General features: G+C 35.4%; 1 protein-coding gene across 1 annotated transcript in view; it reads left to right on the top strand.

Moving 5' to 3' along the window:
* The window catches only part of LOC123547029 (GPI transamidase component PIG-S-like), a 17,933-nt gene continuing 2,386 nt past the window's right edge, over nt 1-15,547 (top strand). Inside the window, exons 1-15 of the mRNA XM_045333773.2 lie at nt 1-55; nt 946-1,085; nt 1,814-1,910; nt 3,104-3,205; nt 4,794-4,937; nt 6,684-6,793; nt 7,700-7,820; nt 8,046-8,107; nt 8,320-8,428; nt 9,269-9,358; nt 10,534-10,709; nt 11,051-11,101; nt 11,891-12,019; nt 13,786-13,888; nt 15,112-15,169. Coding sequence (XP_045189708.2) covers nt 28-55; nt 946-1,085; nt 1,814-1,910; nt 3,104-3,205; nt 4,794-4,937; nt 6,684-6,793; nt 7,700-7,820; nt 8,046-8,107; nt 8,320-8,428; nt 9,269-9,358; nt 10,534-10,709; nt 11,051-11,101; nt 11,891-12,019; nt 13,786-13,888; nt 15,112-15,169 — 1,520 coding nt within the window. The 5' untranslated portion in view covers nt 1-27. The remainder of the gene's footprint in view (nt 56-945; nt 1,086-1,813; nt 1,911-3,103; nt 3,206-4,793; nt 4,938-6,683; nt 6,794-7,699; nt 7,821-8,045; nt 8,108-8,319; nt 8,429-9,268; nt 9,359-10,533; nt 10,710-11,050; nt 11,102-11,890; nt 12,020-13,785; nt 13,889-15,111; nt 15,170-15,547) is intronic.

Raw genomic sequence — 15,547 nt, forward strand, 5'->3', positions numbered from 1 at the left:
CGTGCGGATAGCATCACAACAACAAAGATGGCCGACAAAGAGCAAGAAATTGCCGGTTGGGTTTACTTTTTGACAATTTGCCGCATATTTTCACTCTAATATTTGCTTTAATTTCGACGGAAAGAAGAAAATTAAGTTTTTCATTTAAGATTCGTTACAAAAGCAGTAGAAAACCATCGCGTTTTTAAGAGATTTGAACGTTTATCAGATTGTAATATGAATTCGCGACAATAATGTTTTGGTAACAGGTCAGACACTGCTATTACTTTTTCCATAGGCTAACATTGTAAGAAATGACTCTGTCAAAACTTTTGTTGACACATGAGGTGCCATTTACCCTGTCAAATAGCCTTCCAGACACCAAAAAATAACATTTTTACATTGGCATGACCGATCCATTTTTTTTTCTATTTCCATTCAAAGACAACCACCCTCAACTGTGCATGGAATTTAGTGGTGAATTCCAACTTACTTCACAAATTTGCTAATTTCAGAGTTAAATATATAGCCAGGCAGCTATAAAATACTTCAAAATGCACAGAAAACATTACATTTCCAGATTTTAAGGATATTTTCATGATTCAAAGCAACACATTTTTAACCAATCAGCTGAAGTCTCATTGAATGCTACGGGTTTCCCTACACATTTTTCAACCAATCCGAAGCTGGCAAATAATAACATTTGACCAACAGGTAGGAAAAAGAAGGAAAACCTGTTCATAAAAAAATGCCAAGTTTAGTGGAGTGATCTTTATTTCGAGGTGGTTCTAAGGCGGGATTCTACTGTAATATATATGAAGCACTTTAATACCATTTGTGTGAGCAGTGTGATGGCAAACTAGTTTCTCAAAACTTACATTAGCCTAAAATACCTGCATATATATGCGTAATACAGTTATAACCTATATTATATAGGTTGAATTTTATGATTATTTTTTTTTTCAGAAAAAAAGACAAATGTTTTAGCTGCAGTTGGAGTAGGTTTTGTATGCTTAGTGGTTGGACTACCTCTCTGGTGGAAAACAACAGAAGTGTATAGAGTATCTTTACCTTACTCAGATATTGATGCCCTTGCAGAAACAAAGGTATATTACATAGAACATTTTCTTCATTGCACAAGGGGGCTGCTCGAGCTTAAAATAGAGAAACCTTCAAACAACTTCTTCTCATAAATAGATCTTCATCAAACTTGGTCTATGGCATCGTTGTAAGGTCCTCTTCCAGATTTGTTCAAATTAGTCCACTTGACATGTTTTAGGGGCCGCAAGAACTTAAAAGAGAAAAGAAATCTTTAAGAAGCGTCTTTGAGGAATATTCATCAAGCTTTGTCTTTAGCATTATTGTAAAGTCCTGTCCCATATTTGTTCAGACAGGTTGGCCCCTTTTATGAGCTGCTAGAGATAAATGTACAAATACCTTTAAACAACTTCTCATAAAGTCCCCTCCCAGCTTTTTTTCAGTTGAGGGGCACTTGGCTCCATTAGGGGTCACTTGAGCTGAAAATAGTATAGCATATTTGTTCTTCCAAAATAAAGAAGTTTTTGAAAGTGTATCTTGTAATATTTATTGACTGTATTGCTATTCTGTACAACTGCAGTTTTTCGTGGAAACATGCAGAAAACATTTTGCCATTTGCCTGCTGTGTTGGGTTGCTGGAGGTTAAGGGCTTAACCAGGTACTCACTTGTACCCGAAATAATCCCCAGATGAGCCCCTTGGATCATTCTTTACCAGCAAAAGCTGGAAAGTTGTAATATTGAATGATTGAATTGTTGTGATTTAAAACTAACAAAAGAATGAAATGTCTTTTACAGATTAAGTATACTGTTGACGTGAATGTAATCAACTTCCTGGAAAAAGTTTCTGAGGCGGACATAGCAGCCTTGTCAAGACACCTCTTTGATAAATTAGGTAATTGAAGTCCTTTTAAAAAAAACTGTCAAATTAAAAATAATTGTTAGGGTTAATTTTTGCTGATGAAGCATTTTTGTAATTTTGCAAAAATTGTATCTCACAAGAACTTGGATTTTAAAAGGCTTTTTAAAAAAACATTGATGTAATTTCCCTGATATTAAAAATACTTCATTAACCTGACCTACAGGTATGATGTTATTATCATTTTTGTTCTTCTTTGGGAATGCATGCTATTTAAGAATGATATGAAAATGAATTCCCTGTAATTCTAAACGCATCCACAGCTGTGAATTCTTTGTGGATTTCTGTGATTTTAATATTCACCAAAAAAATCTGTTCGTTTTTCATGAAAATAGTAATTCATTCCTGATAATTATAGCTTTGTATTATACACCATCTAATGCTTCATTCACTCATGCATACCATAAATGGGGCAATCATGTTTTGGACATACTTTCTGTGCTAAAGGCTAAAGTGAATGATTTTTTAGGTCTAAACTCATTTGATTCATAAAGACATACATTGCAGAAAAAAGACTTAAAAAGGAAATATTAATCTTTAGCCGTGCTGGCGGCAAAATATTCTGCCTTTTTTGACCAGTGCAAACCAAGATCAGGCTGATCAATGATTCATGGTCTGCACTGTTCTCTATTCAGTTGGTAAATTTTCAGTGAACACCCCATCGAATAATTAATTAATAGTATTTTCCAAATTGAATGATGGGCCGGTCCAGTTTAGAAATTTAGCAGGCTAAAGATTAACGTAATTATGAACATCTGTCATATAAGACAGAAACTTACAACACTGTGTTGTTTTTACAATCCTTGGACGACTAACATGATAAGGGTCAGTAACAAAATTTGTAAAGATGAAGCTTTCAGAAACAAAAGTTAATGTATCAATAACATGTATATCATTTTAGAAATGCTGAAATACCAACAGCTTAAGGGGTTTTTGCCCCATAAGACCCCACATAAGGGCTTTGCACTGGACATACAAGAGATATATAATGGTCATTTGGACAACCATGTCAACATTTTTAGCTGATTTTGCAATTTGGTATTCACAGCCCTGCACATAGTACTAGGTTACCTATTTCACATGAATTCCGATTATATGGCATACATATGTACATGGAATTTTTAAGACTATTCTTTGTTATGACAGCAAAATAGTCTCAAATTTTTCAGAAGATAGAAAATCTCAAGAAGTGAAACCACATTATAGAACTTTTACAAGAGAGGCATCCAGTGGAGAAAAGCAGATTCTGAAATCCAGCTCTTCTCTAAAAGGTAAATTTAAAACCTTGTGCAGTCTAGTAAAAATTAATGGTGTAGTATACATACAAGAGGGTCTTGATGACCCTGGATCGCTCACCTGAGTGATATGAGCTAATGTTTCAAATGTCAAACTGATGATAAAATATTAAGAAAGTCAGTAGGTCACATTCATGGTCAATGAAATTCAGTTTTACGATTATGTGCAAAACTGTGTATGTCATCAAAATTTCAAGGCTGTATCTTAAAAAACAAGGAAGTAGGTCAGTAGGTCAAGGTCACAGTCAAGTGACATCATATTACTTTGGGTCATCAGGTAATTATAATTAAACAGTCTTGGAAATAGGATCAGATGATATTTTAAGTATTTTTCCTATATAACTCACATAATAACTAAGTGACCCCAGGGCGGGGCCTCTTTTAACCCCAGGGGCATAATTTGAACAATTTTGGTAGAGGACTACTAGACAATGCACCATACCAAATATCAAAAGCCTAGGTCATATGGCTTCAGACAAGAAGATTTTTAAAGCTTTTTCCTATATAAGTCTGTATAAAACTTGGGACCCCCAGGGCAGGGCCTCTTTTCACCCAAGGGGTACAATTTGAACAATTTTGGTTGAGGACCATAAGACAATACTACAAACCAAATAACAAAGGTCTAAGTGTTGTGGTTTCAGACAAGAAGATTTTTAAACTTTTTTTCCTATATGTTTATGTAAAACTTGGGACCCCCGGGGCGGGGCCATATTTGACCTTAGGGGGATAATTTGAACAATCTTGGTAGAGGACCACTAGATGATGCTGCATGCCAAATATCAAAGCCCTAGGCCATGTGGTTTGGTACAAGAAGATTTTCAAAGTTTTCCCTATATAAGTCTATATAAACCATGTGACCCCCCGGGGAGGGGCCATATTTGACCCTAGGGGGATAATTTGAACAATTTTGGTAGAGGACCACTAGATGATGCTACACACCAGATATCAAAGCCCTAGGCTCTGTGGTTTTGGGCAAGAAGATTTTTAAAGTTTTTCCTTTCGGTTGCCATGGCAACCAGAGTTCTGCATGGAATTCAATTCCTTGAATAATTTTGAAAGGGGGCCACCCAAGGATCATTCCTGTGAAGTTTGGTGTAATTCTGCCCAGTGGTTTTCAAGAAGAAGATTTTTTTAGAAATTGTTGACGGACGACACACGACAGACGACGGACATCAAGTGGTCACAATAGCTCACCTTGTCACTTCGTGACAGGTGAGCTAATAATCTGATTGTGTTTATGTAGGAAAGGGATGAGTTTTATGTTTACATATGAAGTTTGGTTTTGATAAAGGTACGTCTTTCCCCTAAGTCATGCAAAAGTCGTGCTCAATCTCGTCTAAATTACTATTTTGCATTTTTGCCATTTAAATCTGATGTTATTTTGAAATAGTTATCTGTCAGTGCATATACTATATTTTTTACTGAGTGCTGTAAATATTCATGCAGAAGTTTTCAGTAGTTTATTTCAATAAGAAGATTCTATGTATTAAATGGTTTTGTGCACTAACAAACTGCTGATGAAAAACTACTTGGAAAATAGAAAAGATGTTTTCCATTTTTTCAGATATAGATAAACAGTTAGCAAGGGAGTATCCAGGCAAGGCCAATGAGTATTCAGTCATATTGTTACCAACCAGTGACTATCCAGATCTTAAGAAACCAACCCTGGGTTTATATAGAACTCTGTTTATGCCTGCATCATCAACAGGTAAGTTTGAAATCTAGATAGCAAGCAATGCATATTATTAGTGAAAAATGTATGTGTTTAAACTCAAGAAAAATATCTTAAAAACATCCTAGTTGTTCAGGTGTTTCAACATGATTCCTCTTACAGTAATATCAGAATTTTAAATAATCTAAGTTCCAAAGAACAAAAATTGCTACTTTACTCACTGAGATTTCATTTTGGCTTATTTTGTCTTGGAACTTATTTGCTATTGTATTAAAAAAAGTTCAATGGTTGCTGCACATGAACCATAAGATCTTGCATGATTTGAATGAGAACAGATGGCAACTGGTCAGGGGGATTAACCTCTCAAGTGCAGTAAGCATACATATTTTTCAAAATGTTCTTAATGCACTTGTCTTCCATGAGGCCCATTTTTAAAGGTAAACTGAAAGTTCTCTGGTCAGATACATTTATACAGAGATGTCTTTGCTAATTATTGCTTTTTATGCCCCCACTTTGGGGGGGGGATATAGATTTGCCCTTGTCCGTCCGTCTGTCTGTCTGTCCGTTCTTCCGAGAATGTTGTGTCGCGCCTAGCTCCAAAAGTATTTGACGTAGAGTCACAAAACTTTACAGGAATGTTGGTCAGCATGTGTAGTTGTGCACCTGGGGTTTCGCGTCCGGATTCATTCAGTCATGTAGAAGTTATGGCCCCTGACTTTGTAAAAATTGGTCATTGGTCATTTTAGTGTTGTGTCGCGCCTAGCTCCAAAAGTATATGACATAGAGTCACAGAACTTTACAGAAATGTTGGTCAGCATGTGTAGTTGTGCACCTGGGGTTTCGCGTCCGGATTCATCCAGTCATGTAGGAGTTATGGCCCCTGACTTAGTAAAAAATTGGTCATTTTAATGTTGTGTCGTGCATAGCTCCAAAAGTATTTGACCTAGAGTCACCAAAGTTTACAGGAATGTTGGTCAGCATGTGCAGTTGTGCACCTGGGGTTTCGCGTCCGGATTCATTCAGTCTTGTAGGAGTTATAGCCCCTGACTCAGTTAAACTCATGGTAGCTCCAAAAGTATTTGACCTAGAGTCGCCAAAGTTTACAGGAATGTTGGTCAGCATGTGCAGTTGTGCACCTGGGGTTTCGCGTCCGGATTCATTCAGTCGTGTAGGAGTTATGGCCCCTGACTTAGTTAAAAATTGGTCATTTTAATGTTGTGTTGTGCGTAGCTCCAAAAGTATTTGACCTAGAGTCACCAAAGGTTACAGGAATGTTGGTCAGCATGTGCAGTTGTGCACCTGGGGTTTCGCGTCCGGATTCATTCAGTCATGTAGGAGTTATGGCCCCTGACTTAGTTAAAAATTGGTCATTTTAATGTTGTGTTGTGCGTAGCTCCAAAAGTATTTGACCTAGAGTCACCAAAGGTTACAGGAATGTTGGTCAGCATGTGCAGTTGTGCACCTGGGGTTTCGCGTCCGGATTCATTCAGTATTGTAGGGAGTTATGGCTCCTGACCTGGGAAAAAAATGTCATTTTAATGTCATGTAGTGGGGGCATCTGTGTCCCATGGACACATTTCTAGTTTTACCATATAGTTGAGAACTTGAAATAGACTTAAATGATTAAAAAAAAGTTCAACACAGAAAGCAATCACAACTTTTATTGGTCAGGTTTATATTGATGCAAATTGTCAACTTAATGGCTATGGTAAGTGTTTATAGATGCATCTCATACACTGCCATGAGAGAAGACAATATTGCATAGGAATTTTGTGCTTTCAGACATGGAAGCTCTTTCAAGGGATATAGCAGAGACAGTGAAAACAACACTGGTCAGGGAAGCAACTATTCTGAAAATGTTTGATACTGCCAGAGGGGCTAGAGATCGTAAGGTAAATGAAGCTGTAATTGAAAGGAAAGTTATCGGTTATTGTAGGACTGTTAAGATTTCCTGTTTCAGAGTTGAAATGAAGACTTCAGTTGACACATTTTTGAAAGAATGCAGAGTATATATTTTAGTGTAGTTATGACATTGATATTGACATTAAGCTAACAAGGAAAAAGCTTTATCATTAAAAGAACTGCATGAAAAATTGAGTAGAGCTATGTTCTGTCTATTTGCAGTGGAATTTTTGTTAGGGATCTCAAAAAAGTAATAAGGTCTGATGAGTTAATAGATCATCAGATTGGAATAGGGTTAATCAGAAGCTCACGTCTGACAGGGTTAGTTCTTTGATAAACTCAAGAGTTTTTTAGTACGTGAATTGCTCTTCACATTTGATTCATGTGGGGAAGTAGTCAGTTACTTTTAGAGAACAAGTAAATACAGAACACTGACGAGGATTTCAATGAAATCATTTCATACATGGAATACTGTTGAAAAATATCAAACAAACAAACCATCTAGCATATAAGTGATGTCATAACAATGATAACTGCTGATTTTGTGGTTTAAGGAGTACTCAGAAGAGTTAAATGTGTGTTAGCAAGACCACATGCTGTTAACACTCCATTTTACATATGCACATTCCATGGCAAAACTTAAATGTAAAATGGGCCTGTTATGCATAATTAAGTCTGTAAGAAAATGAATACTTGTCAACATAATCACAATTTATCACATTTTATGCTAGAATAGCACCAGTGCATATTTGTTTTCTGTTAATATCATGTATAGAGTCATGCAGAATTCTGCTGATGTTATAACAAGAGTATACAGTGTACAATAGCTAATTAGTAGATATGAAATTATAGTGAGTATATTTGTATAAATGTTGCTGGAATTATTTTTATTGCAGCCGGATAAAGAAATGTTACGATCGGTAAGATTCCACTCTGGTTACGATGTGACCTTGACCTTGGTCAATCCAAAACCAGATATTCTTGATGTGAACTGGGATATAGAATCTGCTGTAAATGGTATGAAATATACATTGGTAAACTTATTAATAAATGACTCCAGAAATAGTAATGTTTATTTAATCAGTGAGGTGACCATTTCAGCTAATTTTGCATTGTTTCTGAACTATTTTATTGAAATTAGTGAATAAGATTTCACATTTTCTTAAAATTTCAACTTATTAGTGAAGCAGAAATTTCTGGAGTTAACTGGATCATTGTTTAAATTTTTTTTATATTTTACAGTATACTTGGATCCGTTTGTGAAAACGATGGCAAACTTCACTGATATCAACATAAAGTCACAGGTAAACAAAAGCAGCTAGGGAAATTCTGCACAATAGTGATGTTTACTTAGATACGTTTTTAGAATTTAAATGCATTTTAGTAGGACATTTCTGACAATTGTTTTAAAATATCAAATTGTTTATCCTCATCATTTGTACAAATTGAAAAGCTTTCATTTCTATAGTTTTGTAGACATTTTGCATTTCTTATCTGTTATTCTTATATTTTTCAGGTTTTGTTTTTCACAAAACTTCAAACAAAACCAAAGAAAGAAAATAATGAGTTTTTCTTCACAAGTAAAGATCTACCACATATGATAAATCCATTAGAAGCTAAATTAGGTATGCTGTTTTAACGTTAATATATATTGTGGTAGATATCATCATCATGTGAACCTGCAAGGCAGCGTATACCACTTGTGCAGATTTTTGCTTGATTAAACCTACGTACATAGCACTTTTGTATGCCAGTTTTGATGGAATGTATTTTGAGATCACCTATGAACAACTATGAAGCATTATGATTTTATTTACTTTTTAATCCTGTGTTACTGCATATTCTTACAAGCCTGCCCTGAGGAAAAAACACACAAGATCCACAAATGACTGATATCTTAAGTTGCAAAAAAACTAAATGTTTTTTCTTACCTGAATTATAATAAATCTCTATAGAACTGAACCTCCACTGTTTACATGTAATCTATGATTTATGAAATCTCAGTTGCAAAAACTAAATAGTTTTTTCTTACCTGAATTATAATAAATCTCTATAAAACTGAACCTCCACTGTTTTACATGTAATCTATGATTTATGAAATCAATATATAAAATATAACCAGTAGTTTCAGATTTTATCTTTTACATGAATGGTGGGAACTCTCATTGATGTCTTTGCAGAGGTTGTAAGAACATGTTAAGGCATCATGTCAAAAATTTCAAGTTGACTAGGTAAAAGAATCTTGATTTTCATATGCTCTGGCACACACACATCCTGGGGACAAATGCAAACACCTGTGTGTATGGGATTTTTAATTTTTATTTGCATTTTCCCCACCCTAGGTAAAAGATGTCCCTAATTTTTTAACATGCTCATATTAATCACATAAAGAATTAATATGATTGTATATTACATTGAAATATTTCACTAACTGTGCTGTAGTATAGAGTTTGTTTATGTTATAGGTTCACCAGCATCAACTAATCCTGAGCTGAACTTTCTAGTATATGTTCCAAGTAAAGACCAGTACCCACTCTATATAAAAGGTGACAATGGTAAGTTAATATTCTTAGTGAGACTACATTTAAATTTATTATATTAGTGGATTTCTTGATTTTGCCAGTCAATGAAATTTAATCAAAAAAAATTAGTATACCCTTATTAAAATCAACAAATTTTTATTGCATTAAAACAGCTTTGCAGGCAAATCTATCTTACAGTAGCCTATGCTGCACAGTCATTAGGTGATATGAGAAAAGTGGTTATAGGTACATTCAAGTGTCAGTGTCATTGATCCACCTAGCTAGTTCTACTCATTGAAGAATGACATTCAGCTTCAAGTTGGCTGGTGTCATATCTTTAATGTTCAGTCTAAGTTCAAGGTAGTTCTGCACTTTTGATTAACTAGAAGAAATAGCGTAATCACATATATCCGGAAAATGTAGAATAAAGCCTAGACTCAGTACATGGAAATGAGATTTTTATATGAATTAATGGCAGTCCATGAGTAAATTTATTAGAATGGCATTGTCACTATCTTTCTAGAAATAAAATATCATGTTAAAATGAAGACGTTAAAAAATCCCAAATAATGTCTTAATATCAACCTAACTATGAGAACTTGTGTGAGGTCCAAATTTTTTAAATTAGTCTACCAAAAAGTTAAACACATAACCCTATCTTTTTTATTTGCCTAATTTTCTAAGCATATTCTGAAGTTTAAAAAATCAGGGTTTAATCGAATTCTGTAAGGTAGAAAAGAATCTGAATGTGCAGAACTACCTTAAGTTTGGAGAGACATATTTCTTGTTTGCCTGCCTTCAGCTGTGTTTGTATTTATGTTAATTTATCCACTAGTTGCCTGTATAGACAGCTCCACCTAAAGCATGTTAGTCAATGAAGGTTTTGGAGGAAAGAGTAAGGTACAGAAAATGCTCTATTTCCAGAAGTTTACCCCGGTTCTTTTACCTGTTAGATGATCAACACCTCTATAGTCACCTCCAGGGAACTGTTATTATAGTTACCTGTCATCTTGTTCATTAGACCACTGATCACTTTCAGTATCCTATATCATTTTATATACTGCCAACTTGCATATTTTCAATATTTCACAAACATCCCTCCCTTCCTACTCAAAGAAAATGGTACCTCCTAGTGAATTTCTTTCCTGTTCTTGTCATCAAGAGTCCTTTAAGAGACAGTAATAAGAAGTTTTGTACATTTTTTTCAGGACAGAAGTTGGCAAGCAACTCCTTCCTCAGTCCACAATGGGGTGGTATACATATCTACAATATTGCTCCACCCCAAGCAAGTGCTACACTGCCTGTGAAGAGTTCACTCAATATGGCGCAAGTGATGGAAGTGTTTTTGTCTCAGCTAAGGTTGTTATTAAACCTTCATGCTCAAGTAAGTTTGGTGTTGTTGTTGTTGTTTTCGGTTTTAAGTCACACTGGTTGTAGGTCTTATATATATATATGTTGTTGTGGGAGAGGAAGACCCCAGCCATTATTTCTAGTGTAGACAGGTACCTGACTAGAACTACTGACCTTAAATAAACCAGCTGGATGGCTTCCTCACATGAAAGAACTCTACTAAAATTGAATTAATAGTGATGTACAGACAGTAATTTTGTTACATAATAACATCAGTGTGATTCTTCTGGTATGGTACATGTATTGACTGATTTTGAATGAACATTTACTTGGTTTTTATGAAGCTTTGTTCTTAAGGGACATTTTCTGTTTCAGATTGGTGATGTAGACTTTCTGCCAGTAGACAAAGAAGCTGTCACAGAGTGGGTTAGTATTTGTGAGTCATCACATTAGAAAAAAAGACAGTCTTGCTGATTGGAAAATAGTTGTTGAACAACATTTAAAAAAAAAAAAAAATTGACAATTGCAAGTAATTGTCTTTAATGTTTAAGTTATTATGTCTCCCACCACACAGTGGTGTGGGAGACATATTGATTTACTCCAGTCTGTCTGTCACAAAGCTTGTCTGAACTCTTAAGTCGAACATTTCTCATCCAATCTTCACCAAACTTGAACAAAATGCGCTTGCCAATAACTCCTTGGCCAAGTTCGATAACTAGCCAAATCGGCCCAGGCACTTCGGAATTATGGCCCTTGACCAAAAATTACGGAACCATTCATACAAGTCCATCAAGACTCGCATGACTAAAAATTACAGAACCATTCATACAAGTCCATCTAGACTCACTAAATATATATATAAAGACAGACTTACTATTCAGATGATTACGCAGTTGTGGGAGACATGCACTTTTCTCAAAAGCAGCTCTAGTTCTAAATCTGTTTTACTTGGAAGTGGAAAAGTTGCTTCAAATTGTTAGTGTTACAAGAAGCCCTGAACGCAAACATGAAGTTTACTGTGAAATAAGTTATTTTTATGAAGATTTCAACTTTTGAAGATAAGTGATTAGAAATTTGATGTGTTTGTTAGGATTTAATTTCATTGAATATGATTGATTGAGGCAACTACGAAAATGCCCACCAATATTTATGAAGATAAAGCAGCAAAAATAAAACAAGACTCTATATTTCTAACTATGTTGTATTTACATACAGGAGCTGGACAGTTGGTTAAGAAGTAGATGTGTAGAAAATCTTGCCACATCTTCAGCCACATTGAAATCCTTGGCTCAACTTCTTGGCAAAATCAGTAATATAGTGATCAATGATGATATAGGAAATGAGGTGAGTTAGTAGGTGTGTTAGCAAGTCTAAAAACAAACCAGGAAACTTAAAAAATTTGTTAATGTTATTGTAACGCAGCATTTCAAAAACTTGTAAGTCAATTGTTGGTCATAATAATTCAGTATTTAGTATTTAGTTGAAGGATCAAGATGAGCTGTTAGTATAGGTGGATGAGGCAGTGTCTATTGTCCTTTATCCACAATTTTACATCATTAGATGACCCCTACTGTTTTCGGGGAGAGTAGATAAAAGGTCTAGGTCTCTCTGACCTGGAGACTTCAATTTGTTTCTGCTCAATAGTGAAAGAATGCTTTACCCTACAGTCTTCAGTATTTATAAGATGATTGCTTATGGTCAGTAGATGATCCATATTCTTTTGGGGATCGATAGGTCAAAGGTCAGAGTTATGGCGACCTCTAAACTGAAAACTGTTTCCACTCAGCAATCAAAGAATGCTGTGAATGTCAGTCTTCTTAGGATGGTTACTTGTACTCGGAAGATGTTTCTTGTATTTTTTGAGGTCATTTGGTCAAAGGTCATGGTCACAGGATACAAAAGTACATAATTACTTGCCTTGAACATATCATTATACCCCCACAAAATGAAGTTTCGGGGGGTATATAGGAGTGAGCTTGTCTGTAGGTCTGTTGGTTTTCATGGTTTCCGGATGATAACTCATGAAAGGCTTGACCGATTTAAATAATTTTTGGTACACAGGTGTAACATCAGAAAATACAGGTCAAGTTCGACTTTGGGGTCAGTAGGTCAAAGGTCAAGGTCACAGTGACTCGAAACAGTTAAACGATTTCCGGATGATAACTTGAGAACGCTTGGGTCTAAGATCATAATTTTTTGTACACAGGTGTAACATGATAAAATGCAGGTCAAATTCGACTTTGGGGTCAGTTGGACAAAGGTCAAGGTTACAGTGACCCTGTACAGTAAAACGGTTTCCGGATGATAACTTGAGAATGCTTGGGCCTAGGATCATAAATTTTGGTACACAGGTGTAATATCATGAAATACAGGTCAAGTTCGACTTTGAGGTCAGTAGGTCAAAGGTCAAGGTCACAATGACTCTGAACAGTTAAATGGTTTCTGTATGATAACTTGAGGGATCATAATTTTTGTACACAGGTGTAACATGATAAAATTCAGGTCAATTTTGACTTTGAAGTTAGTAGGTCAAAGGTCAAGGTCAGAATGACACGAAATATGTAAACAGTTTCCGCATGATAACTTGAGAACGCTTGGGCCTAGGATCATGAAAATCGATAGGGAGGTTGGTTATGACCAGCAGATGACCCCTTATAATTTTAAGTCAGTAGGTCACAGGTCAAGGTTACAGTGACCCGGAACATTTTAAACGGTTTTCAGACAATAACTTCAGAACACTTTGGACTAGGATCACGGAACTTAATAGTGAGGTTGGTCATGACCAGCAGATGACCCCTATTTATTTTCAGTTCCAAAGGTCAGAGTGACCCGGAACATTTAAACTATTTTCCGGACAATAACTTGAGAACACTTGGACTGAGGATTATGAAACTTAACAGGAAGGTTGATCATGACCAGCAGATGACCTGTATTGATTTTGAGGTCAGTAGGTCAAAGGTCACTCAACAAGTTCAGCTTTGACTTTGGCTTAGATCTGTGACAAGGCCATATTGTGGGGGTATAATTCGTCACTTCTGTGACAACTCTAGTTGTAGGGGGAGACTTGTGTTTTACAAACAGGTCTTGTTTATTTATATTTTATGTTACAGGTACATAAGGCTGTAGCTTCAATGCAAGAATCTCTACAACTTTTATCAGATGGGTATTTATTAGAAGCATATCAGCATTCCAAAAGTGCAATACAGGCTTCAGGTAATTCTTTACTTTCTAATTTCTGTCTCTCTTTTCATTCATTTATTAAACTTGTCATGAAACTGCTAGTGACCATTTGCTGTGTAATGTAATTGTGTCAAGGAATCATAGTATGAATTCTAGTAGAGTGGTTGTGATGTCATTTACATGTACCATCGTGTGTGTTACAATAGTTGTCTGAGATGTCAAATATCAAAGCAATCCAAGCTCTTTACAAACTGTAGCATTAAATATCGTACTGTAACTGTGAAAACAAACATGCTTTAAGTATGTTAATTTACCTGTAGCATGTGATTTGATTAAAATTGACATACAATTTAAGCAGGCACTTAAACATATAACAGGTACAATGTGTCTAACATAGCATTTATCTATAAAGGGCGCAACACAATTTTCTCATAAAGTTTTATTTTTGAGAACCCATCTTTGTTGGTAATCTGTTTTGAAGGGAGTGGTGATCTCATATGAAACCAGTACTGGTTAGCAGACTCAAGTGATTCAAATAAGCTTCTAGTTTTCATCACAATTGAGCTAAAATAAATTACTGTGAACTAAAAACTGAAAGGTTGTATTCTATTAAATAAACAGAAGAAATACACATATTGTTTGTAAGAGTTATACCCCTTTTATAGATAAGCATGTTTGACAGGTGTTGAATTAAGAACATAAGTTAATGTGTATGAGGTGCAAGAGCAATAGTCATACCTATCTTCCTCACATACTTACTTTTGGCCTTATTCTTTATGAATTGTGAGTACCAGTGTTTCTATGGGCTTCCATGGCCAAGTGGTAAAGGTTTCTTGCCCCTCACTGCTGCAGGTTTGAAGTCTTGCTTCAGGTGTAGAACTCCTTCCTGCTAGGATGCTGATTGAAGGTCGTGATTTCACCTTAGGATGCCCTCCCATGCCTTAAATAATGGGATTTTGCTCAAGCAACACAAGCTGGAATGTCACCCTAAAATTGTACCTTTTCATGATATACTGAATCCTGATGAATAAGGAAATTTTCCATTTTAGTTTTTTGCAAAAGCAATGAAATTACATGCCTAAAAAAGTAACTGATTTCAAAATAGTGTACTTTAATTTCCAACATGGGGACATGTCATTATGATTTGAAATGAAAATAAAAAAGTGTTAGTGCCTTCCTTTAATTACAGCTCTCATGATTTTATGGAGTACTGTCACTAAAGTGTAAAGTATTATTTCATCTTGTTCTGTTTTCAGAGAAAGCATTTTTTGATCCTTCTCTCCTTGAGTTGTTGTATTTCCCAGAGGATCAAAAGTAAGTGGTTGTTATACATTATATGAGCCGCGCCATGAGAAAACCAACATAGTGCATTTGCAACCAGCATTGATCCAGACCAGCCTGCGCATCTGCGCAGTCTGGTCAGGATCCACACTGTTCACTTTCAAACCCTATTGCAATTAGAAAAACCATTAGCGAACAGTCTGGATACATGCTGGTCGCAGATGCACTATGTTGGTTTTCTCATGGCGCTGCTCATATATAATATCCTACATTTCTAGAATCTTACAACTTAAATCAATATCAACTCTAAATATGCAGGTATATCAAGAATATTGACACAGAATATTATAGTGATGATGTATAAAAGTTCATCTTGTCATTGAGTTTTATGTATATTATTAAATAGAAATA

The sequence above is a fragment of the Mercenaria mercenaria genome, chromosome 9 (assembly GCF_021730395.1).
Source record: "Mercenaria mercenaria strain notata chromosome 9, MADL_Memer_1, whole genome shotgun sequence".
Classification (NCBI taxonomy): Eukaryota; Metazoa; Mollusca; class Bivalvia; order Venerida; family Veneridae; genus Mercenaria; species Mercenaria mercenaria.